This window comes from Orbicella franksi, chromosome 2, assembly GCF_964199315.1.
Source record: "Orbicella franksi chromosome 2, jaOrbFran1.1, whole genome shotgun sequence".
Taxonomy (NCBI): domain Eukaryota; kingdom Metazoa; phylum Cnidaria; class Anthozoa; order Scleractinia; family Merulinidae; genus Orbicella; species Orbicella franksi.
In genome coordinates, this window is record NC_138146.1 from 21,732,400 (window position 1) to 21,745,071 (window position 12,672).

Here is a 12,672-nt window from a genome sequence, read left to right on the forward strand (position 1 = left end):
AGCGCGCCATTTTTAATTTAAATCGACTAAAACTGATTCTCGGTCAGAATGAAATAAGCAATAAAATCACCCCTCTCTCCGAATCAATGATGACAATGATGAAGTCGTGCCTAGACCAAAACGCCCCCTTTTTTTCCATCATTGAAATAGGGGGGAAGGGTGGTCATAATTTGTCATTTAAATTGACCAAGACTGTATTTATAATAATAAATGGTTATATGGTGATATGTAATGTTGCCGTCCCAACATGGTGAAGAATTGCAGAGCGTTCCAGTACACTAGATGGTCCTAGATCCTAGATTTCACTCTTCTTTCTCACCAATTCAAGGCTGTCACTAACGAATCCAAATGCTTCCGAAACCCATTCCTAAACATACACTTACAAAAATTGTTGAACACTTTTAATTACCACTGACTTGTGATCCGTACAAACTGCAAAGACATTTTCAGGGAGAATACCGTGTCACGCCGCTTCAAGCACAGTACATCGGCATATCTCCATAAGACTAATTCCCTTTACAGTATTAAGCAATCCCTAACGCTAAACACTCAGAGTGTGACGTTGTTAATTGTCTGGCTATAATTAACAGGGGATGCTTTTTGATTTTGTTTGAAGGCGAAACGTTTAGCACCTCTTTTTAAGTTACGTCGCAGTACTACTACAAATCCTTACAATATCGAATGAAAAATATATGCTCAACTTTGCAGTCTTACTTGAGCTACAAGGATCTCTCTTAAATAGCGTAAGTAGTAATCGTTTTGTAAGTAACATTCGCATGTTGCCGCAAAAATGTGTAATTTTTTAAAATAGTGTAAGTAGTAGTCGTACAGCAAGTAAGATATTTGTATGTTGCCGTACTATTATATTATTATTTTTTTTTTTCAGAGTGGAATTCAAGTGTTGGTAGTGTTTCAATCGGATGCGTCATCCAGCCAGCCACATTGTCACTGAAGATTGGCTTGACAGTTGCTTATGTCATCATCTTTCTAATTGGGTTGCTTGGTAACACAATGGTTGTCTTTCTAGTCAATAACTGTCCTGAGCTTAAGACAACGTTCAACATGCTTATCGTCAACATGGCGGCCTCTGATATCCTTGATGTAATTACTGCTATCCCTCTGTCCATTGCCTACCTGTTTGAGAGCGTTAAGTGGCTCTCAGGAGGGTTTGGTGTGTTTCTATGTAAGTCCCTGCCGTTTCTTGCCTTTGTTTTCATTGGTACATCTGTCCTGACATTGACGGTCATGACCTTTGATCGCTACCGCGCAATCGTGCATACAATGAGGAGGCCGCTGACGCCAAAGCTCACCGCTGTAGCAATCGGCTCAACATGGGTTATTTCAGGCCTGGTGTTCGCCAGTGAGCTCTACAAGTACAAGCTTTTCAACGCAGCGGGTCAAGTCATGTGCGCATCAAGATGGGTTGAAGATGTTCAAGAGTCGAACAAAATCACGATGTACGAGTTGATTATTCGGTTTGTCCTGTTATACCTGATCCCTCTTCTCACCATGGCCGTTCTGTATACTAGGATTGTGCTGCATCTGTGGAAACGAAAGGCTCCTGGAGAGCACATTGATAAAACCCATCAGCGCATCGAAAAACAGAATCGTAAAATCATCGTCATGCTGGTTACCATAGTAACAATTTTTGCCATTTGTTGGCTTCCAGCACACGTCAATCACTTTCTGGCGACGTTTAACTTCAATGTGTACAGCTGTCTACCTACCTCATTGGTGCTAACACTTTATTTTGTGACGCACAGTAATACTGCCATTAACCCGTGCCTGTATCTGATATTCAATGAGAACTTCCGAGGAGCATTTACACGCCAGCTGCACATGCGTCACAGAATCCGTGGTGTTTCTCTCACCGTTAGTAATAGTTCGTCTAAAATTGGATTACGAGCATACAGTGGAGGCTCCACTGAATGCCGTGGTCCAAAAGTTCCCAATTATCTGAGGGAAAGTGCAGTTTGAAATCAAATTACAGATCTGTATATTCATTACCCTTAACAAAGTTGTGTTTAAATATTGATTTTAAAGTTATTATCAGGGTCCGCAATTGCTCTCTTTTTGCCCCGGTGTCAAGACCAACGAGTTCATAGTGAAAGGATGATGGATTTGAAATTTGATCTTTGCTATTGTTGCATTCCAATAAAAGTAGCCCTCCTTGATGTTTCAAAAGGTAATTTAAAGAGACCCCCAAATGCCACTGCAGTTTTCGTCAGAGATTCGTCAATAACCAACTCAACCGTAAAGCTTTAACCACACTTCCATAATCCTTTATTTCAGGACTCTTTTAAGAGCGCCAAATTTATGAGGTGTATATGCTGAGAGGCGAGTTACGCCGTCTTTTCCATTCCATAGAAAAGTAAACGTTAGAATTTGAATTCCTTTATAATTAAATTCAATAGGTCACACCTTCTTGCCGGTAAATGGATAACCCTCTTATTTTCCATAAATTTATTTGTTCAGTACAATTCATGGCAGGATAAAAATATACATAAAAAAAAGAAAGGCAAATCACCCAAATATACCAACAGAAAAAAGAGACAAAAGGGATGTAAAATAAAAGTAACCATAAGGAGGACCGTAAAGAATCTACGATCCCATACTGTGCGAGCCACCACAAATAATAACTCATTACCACAACAGGACCATGATTAAAAGACAATATCGGCTGAAATATGGGACACTGGCGCGTCATTCTTATTGCTGCTGTTATTCAGCGCCGCTAGAAGACCCTAGTCAACTTTCTTGTTAAGACAGTTGAACCCAGTCAGGAAAAGGGACACTACTGAAATATGAGTATAATATTCAAAGTTTCTGCATGATAAGGCAAGTTTTCGCTTTTGAAACTTGTTTTGGACACTGATTCTGCTCGTAACTTGGCGGCGCATTCTAACGGTGGGCAACACTCAAACAAAGCTATGGCGTTTTCTGCTCAGAATTCTCTTCAGGCAGGCAAATTCTGCTCCAGAATCTCTGCTCGAGATAAGTGAGCGATCAGCTCAGGTACATCTTGTATCGATAAATCGTAGCAAACACCGCATAGAAAAACACCCGTTCTCGTTCGCAGTGAGTCGACCAACTGTAAGCAAATCTTACGTTGTGCGGTACCGCTTGGCAGATAGAGGGATCCCTTTTGATTGAATAAACTCGCAATGAAAAGCAGCAGTTACGAACGATACTCAGCAATTGCAATTAGTTGTGAAGTGTATGTCTGTTTCAAAATTTCCAACTATTACCTTTTGGGATACTAACTGTTTCGAATCCTGTCCGAATACCCCTCAACTGATTTCGCCATTCTGTGGGCGCAATTCTGGCTGACGATGGTAACGAATAACGCCCGAGCTTCTAGCCTCAGGTCTATAACTAGCGGAATATATACAGTCCCACTCTCTGACTAAGCGGAACCGGAAACTAGCATATCAGCACCTACTATACACATCTTAATTTGTTACCAACAACCCAAGGGATTTCCAGGTGGTCCTGTGGGATGAGCCGCGCGCGGCTCATCCAGGGTCGCATCTGGCGGTCGCAAGTTCAAGTCTCGATATGTCATTAAAGGGGTTATTCTCGAACGGCTTGGGGGTCCAATAACTTCGCCCCCGATCGAGACTCGAACTCGGGCCGGGAAGAAAATCCCGAGCCACGCCACATAATTTTTTGTTTAATTAACTGATTGATTTATTTAGTTATAATTTTTTTCAACCTCTGGTTTTTTTTTCTTTTTTCCAACTTGTTTGGTGTTGGTTTTCTTAAATTGATTGACTGATTTATTCTTTGCCCAATTTGTTTGTAATTTTTGCTGTTGTTCATGTTCCGGATAAACCTTTCCCTTATTGCTGTGGATTTTACAGATTTTTTTCTCCTTTATCGAGACTTGCTTCCTTTCCAAGCCTTCTTTTTCCCGAACTTTAAGACTTTTAAGACCGAGGCAGTTTGCCTAAATGGTTTGTTAGTGGGGAGTAATGCCATCACTTGGTTTTCCAGCGGCCAATATCGACATAAACAACATGCCAAACTCTGGCTTACACAGAATACATATTGCCTGGTTTTCTTGAAATTTAATTGTTTCAGGATGTAGAAAGCTTTATACGACTTCGTTTGAGACGATACATGCCTCAAGTAATTTGCAGATCAGTCAGCTCTCGTGGTTTTAAGTGCAAGTTGGTTTTTAGTAGAATCACATTTCACGCTGTTGTTTTTTCGCGTGTACTCCGGGTCTCAAAAGACATACATTGGAGTTATTTCGTCTAGCTCACTACAAAAGGAATCTATCAAAACTTTCAGTGATAGGCAAGTGTAGAATTTCTGTCAGGTAAGTTTGGCAGATCTTGTCAGACGGTTATATTGCGATACAGATTATTGCATTTTTATTACATTTTCACATTTTCTTTTAGTTTTGCTTAGGTATTTTTTTTAACGAGGAGCTGTATATTATAACTTATGAAAATTTGACATGATTAGGTAATTAGTCTAAGTACTCGACACGGGTGGATGTTACCGCGAAAGACTTTGCAACCAACAGTTTTTGATTAGAAATCAAAACTGTTGCACTGAGCCCAGTTAATGATAACAATTTCTGTGCTGAGTAAGATTTGCTTGGCTGGTTTCAAGAGCTACAATTTAATGAAGTTCGTGCTTATCGTTTCTGCGCATCCTTTATCCGCACGTAAGTCATGTCGCAATGTAACATTTCGGACGACGATTCCGGAAAGCGACGTGGCACAAAGAGCCTAGAGCAACGACTTGTGTACTCCCACAGTCATTGCTAGAATACCAGATATACAGTTGCGCAACATTTACACAAATCACGCCCAAGGACAAATATTGAAAAACAGACGATTACTTCTAATTACTTTTATGGAAACAGATCATTGGGAAGAACTCCCAATCCATTTCGTTATTTCTTTTCCAAAAACAATAAAATATTAGTTACTGCCATAATTAATTTATATTCTTCCCTTAACCTAAACTGTAAATTCTTTCTTAACTCCTCCCTCCTGTTTTCCAAATAAACATGAAAAGGTTGGAGGTTATTCGAAACCATAAGATTGGCGCTGCAATTGTACAGTGACTAACTGGAAATACAGTCAGATATGACACCTCTGCTCCCTTTTCCCACACGACATCGAATCCTGCCATCTTGAAAGTAAAAATCTAAAAATCTAAAAATAACGTATTTCATAATTGCTGCGGAGTGAGCACAGCGAGCGAGCACCAACATAATCAGGATTTAAGAAGAATATATAGGGGGTGCGAATTCTCGAATTTATCACTTTTTACCAGAGTGCACTTCGCCACTTTTTACCAGAGTGCATTGCGCCACAAACACTACGAGGATGTCACACCGTCGAGCCGTCGTCCTTTATCGCGTGGATTCCAGTGAGAAAGGTTTTATAGTGGTTATGTTTTGCTCTGATTTTCCTGTAAAACGATGCGAAGGAGATCGTGCTTGACTTTCACAACTCTTGTTTTTGTTCTGAAAGTTTGTAAATCTGGACGATTAGCGTGTCTCGCCTACTTGGTCGAATTGTTAAATGAAGAGAAATCGTCGTTACTAAAGCTTGTAGAATAATTAAAACAAACGAAAACCGTAGAACACGCTATGCGATGCGATCTATTCCTTTTCAACTAAACATGAATTTGAGCTAAAGCTTTAGCATTGTCACACATCGTGATGGACGCGTCCTCGACACAGTCAGTCAGCATTCTAGAGACATTCAATGCGTTCCAGTACAGAATTTAGATTTCTGCTCGTACAATTTCCACATGTTTTGATTTTCGAGATATGGTAAAGGGGAGGACGGTGTGTATCCTTTTGTATCCAAACATAGTTTAGATCATTATGTGCTTTTTTGTCTCTATCCCTTGTCACATCTCACCATCGATGCATCGTGCATACAAGGACAGATTTCCCACGATTTGACACTACTTTAAGAAATAAAGGTTAATGTAAGTCTTGGAACGCGCAGGTAGATGAATTACTGCGTAAAATATGCCACTATCAAGATAATGTGAAGTAGCACTACTAACTTTTGGATACCCTCGACTCTAGTGTTAATAGATAACAACTAACTAACAACTAGTACTAATAGATAACAAAAGCATCAGAAACAATAAATAAAATAAAACAAATCATGACTTAATACTAATATAGACTAAGCAGTAAGACTGTTACCTGTTACCTATCTTCTTCGTGCCATGTGGCACATAAGGCCTCAACACAATCCCGCCAACCAGCTCTGTCAGCCGCTGCGATTTGTACCTCACTCTAGTTCTTCCATCCAGCTTTTTCCCTTTCTCTCTCTGCTGTCTTCCTCCATGTTGTCTTTGGTCTACCCCGTTTTCGCCGCCCTTCTGGGGTCCAGGTTAATGCAGTTCTGCAGTCATTATTTGGTTCTGTCTTCATGATGTGACCGATGAATTTCCATCTTCTCTTTCGCACGCCCTCACTGAGGTTTTCCATCTCAGTCATCTTCAGGACTTCTTTGTTTGTAATTCTTTCTAAGCATTAAGACTGATTAAGATAAATTAAAATGCGGCAATAACCTCTGGTTGGCCAAACAACGTTTCCTCATTGCTTGTTTGATTTAAGGTTTATTTTAAAGGAAAAGTACAAGATTAAGAACGCCTTTAAGTACATTACAATTGATTAAACCATGTTCACAGCTTGTAGTCTGAGTATATATCAAAGCTAGAGAGGTTCCGATTCGCTTCTTTCACGTGTGTCTTTCCTCAACTAAGCTCCCGGATACCCAGACAAACAAAGAGGATTTTAAGCAATACAATAAACCCACACAGGCCGTGCTTGTCAGCCCGTCTGAAATCCTGTTAACTTTTTATCTCAGGAAATCTTGTTCCTCATTTGTTCACAAGTCACTCCTTTACCAGTCCTTGATCGTTTCCTGAGATTTCTTGTATGTTTACCTAGTTGTTACTTATTTTTGCGAGACTTAATTTTTTCGATTTTTAAAAAATCGAGAAATTAAAGACCCGCGAAAAAAAGTTTTCACGAAAATTAACAGCGTGAAATTTAATACCCTGCTGAAAGAAGAGTCAGCTCTTTCTTCCGAGGGTTCAGTTGAAGAATATTGACAATATCGTTCAGTTGTAAGCGCAAATAGATGCCGGTGTCATGTACTCTGTAAAGCTCTGCTTTGTTACAAAGGAACATATCTATTCAGTTTCGTTTGTTACATTGATAAAACTGCAATCAGTTGTGCTAATTCTCAGACAGACTGTTTGTTAACGAAGATCAGTATTGTGACAATTTTCGCGAAATTTAGTTCCTTTTAACCTACTTATTTGCTAAACCCGCGAAATTTAGGTCCCGCGAAATATGCCCGTTCCATTTTCGCGAAACTAAGCTTCCGTGAAAATAAGTAACATTAAAGTACTAACTTTTCAAAACATTGCTAGACTTTGAGACTTTTGAGGGATAACTAGTATGAAGAGAGTTTGCCTGCGAAAGCGTTGTTCGTTGCAGCTTCAAGATTAGTTCTGCACTAGTGTTGACGTTGGCTAGATGCCACCACGTACGTGAGAGGATATTAAGGAAGGAGTATCGGGAAAGAATATTCGACATGTGATTTACCTGCACCAACTACTATGTATCTACTAAGCACGTACACTGAGAAAAGGTCAAGTGGTAAAAGTCGTCGACAAAATCTAACGAATTCCATCAGTAAAGAGAGTAACTAAACAAAAATTCTAACTATGGTCTTAATGCTATCAGCCAAGAAAGTGGGTAGCATTACAAAAACATGTGTGATCATCCGCCAATCGACAGCATTTAGTTTTGACCCTCGACCGGAAATGATAAGTCAACAAATAAAAACTCTTTAAACAAAACAATTTGTTTGTTATTCAATTAGTGAAAACAACTTAAATGATGCTTATTGATCACCAAGTCAGTAACACCCGTTATTTCAGTTTGCAAGCAGTAAATGAACCCGACCTTCCATGGTTCGAGTTCGATCCATCGATCTCATTAATACCTGATACAGAACTGATAAGGTCTCAAAGCAAAACCACTTATGTCTAAGATTTTGCCAAAAAAACGCCTCTCAACGTTATTTTTCCACTCCGCCGAAAATAAAACGTCTATCGAACTGACAACTTACTGACTAATATTACCGTGACAATTGTGAACAACGGAAAAACACGGATGAACAGATGAACAAACCCACGGGAAAAGAAACTCTTTCTTTCCTTTTGCCTCTTGCAACAAACAAACAAACAAGTACACAAACAAACAAAAAATAAACAAAAGAGAGACTGATACTGTATTTTGTAACTCAACATCGAACTTTGCGGCTGTCAGACTACTATTTCCAGCCTGATTATATTTCAGACGTGAGTCTGATAGGGTCAAAACAATGAAGTTAAGGACTGCAAAAGGATCTGGGATTAAAGATGACTGACGGATAACCTTTCAGTCAGTGAAATCAGTGATAGGTAAATTAGCTGGCTAATTAGGACAAAAAGCATTTACGTGTACATAAATTGTTATTCGGTATGTACTTCTGTTGCGGTTCGACAAGTTTATAGTCCGCCAGATTTTTCTCACACTCGTAAGAGAGGTTCACACACGAGATGGCTCCTAACGATAGTGGTCTATTCAACAAAACCAATTTCAACATGCCACCGCAACAAAGCGACGACAATCAACAGACCTTACCACTCGTGGCTGTGTCACTCCTCATTCTCATTACTCTTCTGGGTACGACTGGAAATCTGCTCGTTTTAAGAGCGATATTTACCCTGAAGAAGCGAAACCTCAACGATTATCTCATTTTGAACTTGGCTGCCACCGATACAGGGACATGCCTTGTGAGCATTCCGTTAGACGTCGTCGAAAAGATGAAGGGTGAATTTCCTTACGGAGCTGCTCTTTGCCACGTGATCTATCCATTTCAGTCCGTACTCGTCTACGTGTCTGTACTAACACTGCTGTTCATGTGCGTAGATCGCTACAGGTTGATAGTAACGCCGCTGAAGCCGAGAATACACTTGAAAACTGGATTAACAACCATCGCTGCGATGTGGGCTTCATCTTGTTTGATTGTGCTGCCTCTGTCACTTGCCCTAAAGTTTAAAGGATCCCATTGCAGCGAGGAATGGTGGAGTGATTACAGCGGAAGAGTGTTCACCCTCACTATCTTTACATTCCTTTACCTCATACCAATGGTTATCATGACGTTTCTCTACGCGTTCATTATTCAAGTGTTGTACAAAGACACCAGATCTCTAAAACTGAGGAGAAATGTGTCGGCGAGTTCCCAGCTATCAGCCAGTCTGCCACAACGCAATTTGAAGATTGTCCAAGTGTTTGTCATGGCTGTAGTGGTGTTTGGAGTCTGCATGTTACCGACACATGTCACATGGATGTGGCACGATTTTGGAAGCGGTTCCAAGAGACCTGAACTATTTAACAAGGCAGTAACATTTAGCAACATTCTTATGTATGCTAACTCTGTCGTCAACCCCGTTATCTTTGGCTCAATCAACGTAAAAACTCTTGAGAAACTTTGCAAAGCATTAGTTTGCTATCGCTCGGAAAGAGAAGGCAGCTACCATGAGCTTGACCAAGTGTTTGTTCTTCGAACTAACTCTCCTTCACCGCCAGATGTGCGCCCAGGAGATAGACCAGCGTCTAGACCTTCGGAAACTCCGCACTTTTATATTTTTACAAGCTCAGTGTAGCAAAACAAGCTCCACGGTAAACTAAATAACAGTTATGGCTCGTTTATCCCCGAGCACTGAGAAAACAAAAGCGTGCAATACGTTTGCTTCCACATATCGCCGGGAAAGTCCGATGTAAATTTAATGGCCGTCTTTCGAATGATAACTTGTGTTTCTATGCATGTTGTTTGTTATTTTCCGTAGATAAGCAGAGAAGGAATTGTTCATTGTTTTAGTGTCTATGCATGTGTCGTTCCATACATCATCTTGGAGTTTAAAAAAGAGTTGGTTCATGGTTCTTGCTCTCGTAAAGCTAGAGTTGCTCTTGGATGCGCCTCGATTAACCGTTACGCTTCCCGGCCCCTCGTGCCCTCCCTAATTTCCGCTGGCGTACCTTTGGGTCGATAAACTGACGCTAAGTGTGGACCAGTTCTTAACCTCTATCGAGGAGTTAGCTACATTTCACAGACGCTGTTACCATGCATAAAACCCAGTCAACGGTAGTCGACATTCATATATTCAAAGTTAACTCCCTAAAACAACTTTGATTTACAGTATTTCAAACAAACTTAGCTAACGAACAATTTAATTGAGGTTAATTGTTAATTATTGTTAAGACGTTTGATCATAATCGTAGTTAACGGAGACTGAAAAAATAAAGTTTGTGGTTGTTTTTTCACACAGCACTTTGTCAACCTGTGAACAGAATTTGTCGGATAAACAAGATCACTTCTTCAATATCATACTTTAAATAAGAAGTGCTACAGACGGTGTCATGCTGTGAATGAAGCGAATCGGAAATCACTCTTTGGCCTGGCTTTTCTGGAGGCGGCCATTTTATCGATGTTTACGAATAATGTTATGAGAACCAAGCTTATATCAAGCAAACTTTATTGGGTTATTTTAAGTGTCAACAAGAACTTCCACTCCCACGCTCTGAATTTCACGTTCTGTTCTGCTGAAGGACATGTGTTGAGTAGGGAATGAGGAAAGCTTTACACAATAATCCAAATAATGCGAGCTTGGGGGCAAACGCCAACGAAAAGAAAAGACTGAACATCATAGACCAATTTTAGACATCTTAATCTGACTGCAAATTAAGAAGTGGTCTCTCGCATGATCTCAGTGACCTTACTTGAATAACAAAATATAAGGTTACAAAAAACTGGTCATAAAGCATAACGAGTCCAAAAAATATAAATTTTTTTACGTATACGCACGCAAAGGAACAAATACGCCCACAACAGACCCAAGGGAAGAAAAATAGGGTACGGTAATATTCAGGTTTTGGAAAAAGCGACGATGAAAGTGTCATTGTTTCAAGCAAAACCTTAAATTTGGTAAAACTGGGAGAACTCGTTGCTTGAGAAACTCGTGAATCGTGCGCATGCGTAAAGAACGGGTTATAGCAGACCAAAATGTAATAGTTGAAAAGTTGTAAATAGTGATAACACAGTGCCAAATTAAAAAGGATGTTTATAGCAGACGTTTTGGGCCTAGCCCTTCCTCAGTGCTAAGTCCAAGCACTGAGGAAAGGCTAGGCCCGAAACGTCTGCTATAAACATCCTTTTTAATTTGGCACTGAGTAATTATTATTTACAACTTTTGAACTGTTTACTGTGCCACGCAGTAACTGATCCTTTTGGATTACAAATATTTATTTCAAAATGTGACAGACCAGTCGTAAATTATACGCGAATGAAATACTCAAAATTCCTCTCCTCCTATCAATAAAATGTATTTTTCGGGATCAACGAAACAAGCATAAAGAAACTTAGCCGCCGAAAATGACATTGAGAGAGATGAGAATTTTACATAGATTTTTTAAAGACAGGAAAAAAGAAAGTTACATCACGTTACAATACGAACAAAACGATTATTTAAGTATCGAGGTGTTTGGCTGCTTTGTGAAAAGAAAAATTAGTTATTTCACGAAAATGATACCGAAAGAAGGCCTGCACGGACCTACAGCACAGTAATGATCAGGAGAATGATCTAATCCGAAACCTCACCCCTTACACCACAAACAGTTGAGTTCATGGCTGACAGTTTCAAAATCGATGAATTGATCCTTTGTGTTTGGAGCTGCAAAAGCCTCGAAAATTGAGGACAATATTTGATATAGAAAGGTTCACGAGTCCGAAATCTTATCACTATGCCGAGTCGCCGACTCACTAGCCGCTGTAAAACTGCCCCTATAAACTTACATGAACCCGCGAATGGATCAATTTACAAATTACTCCACTGGAGATCTTTGATTTATAAGTAATATTTTGTTATGGTGCGTGCAAAGCGGTGGCTTTTTAACCATTGACATGACTAAAATGTGACTTTTTTTAACGAACGCAACTTGGGAAGAATTCAAATTCAGTAGATTCCAAAAAGCTCAAAAGGAGAAAGTAACCTATCAAGGGAGCGATAGAAGTAACGTAAAAACACTTCAATTTTAAGAGGGATGAAGAGCTTTACAATCCTTACACTGTCCATACATTTTTAACCAGAAAGGCGAAGAGAATAAAGAAAATCATCAAGGGAAAATGGTCATGATTGGTCGCCAAATTCTCAGAACAATTTTAAGAAATATAGGGCAATTAGGGGAGAAACAAGGCTGGGAATGAAATTGTAATAACGTTTATCTTAATAAAGTTCTTTTCCTTTTGCACGTCTTTCACAAAGAAGCGCATGCAGTGTGGAACAGGGTGATTTCTCAACTTTCTTGAGATAGGGGACTGAAGGAAGAGAGACCCTGGGAACGAGGTTGGGTGCCGTTATAGCTAACCTCTTAGCAGATGACTGTGCATACGTAGGTACATGTATGCAAGTATACGTTGTTTTCATGGCAAACGAATCCAGCCATAGCTGGGGCAAAACTGTACTCAGTGGAAGAAGAAAAAATTAAAATATACAATCTTCAAACATGTACAATGCAATACAATACAGTACAATAATATTGTACTCGGGCTGGTTTCGGGGGAAAAT

The 12,672-nt window shown here is 39.7% G+C and overlaps 2 protein-coding genes across 2 annotated transcripts; both read left to right on the plus strand.

Moving 5' to 3' along the window:
• Positions 1-936: 936 nt before the first annotated feature.
• On the plus strand, positions 937-3,976 carry LOC145478660 (QRFP-like peptide receptor). Its single transcript, XM_081456756.1, has one exon. It carries the CDS (start codon positions 1,012-1,014, stop codon positions 1,975-1,977), a length of 966 nt encoding a protein of 321 aa, XP_081312882.1. The 5' UTR covers positions 937-1,011; the 3' UTR covers positions 1,978-3,976.
• Positions 3,977-8,200: 4,224 nt separating this feature from the next.
• Positions 8,201-10,612, plus strand: LOC145468830 (galanin receptor type 1-like). Its single transcript, XM_081452530.1, has one exon. It carries the CDS (start codon positions 8,605-8,607, stop codon positions 9,712-9,714), a length of 1,110 nt encoding a protein of 369 aa, XP_081308656.1. The 5' UTR covers positions 8,201-8,604; the 3' UTR covers positions 9,715-10,612.
• Positions 10,613-12,672: the final 2,060 nt, after the last annotated feature.

What these genes read in the sequence shown, in the direction of transcription:
- LOC145468830 (XM_081452530.1), top strand. Translation starts at nt 8,605, where the DNA reads ATGGCTCCTAACGATAGTGGTCTATTCAACAAAACCAATTTCAACATG.
- LOC145478660 (XM_081456756.1), top strand. Translation starts at nt 1,012, where the DNA reads ATGGTTGTCTTTCTAGTCAATAACTGTCCTGAGCTTAAGACAACGTTC.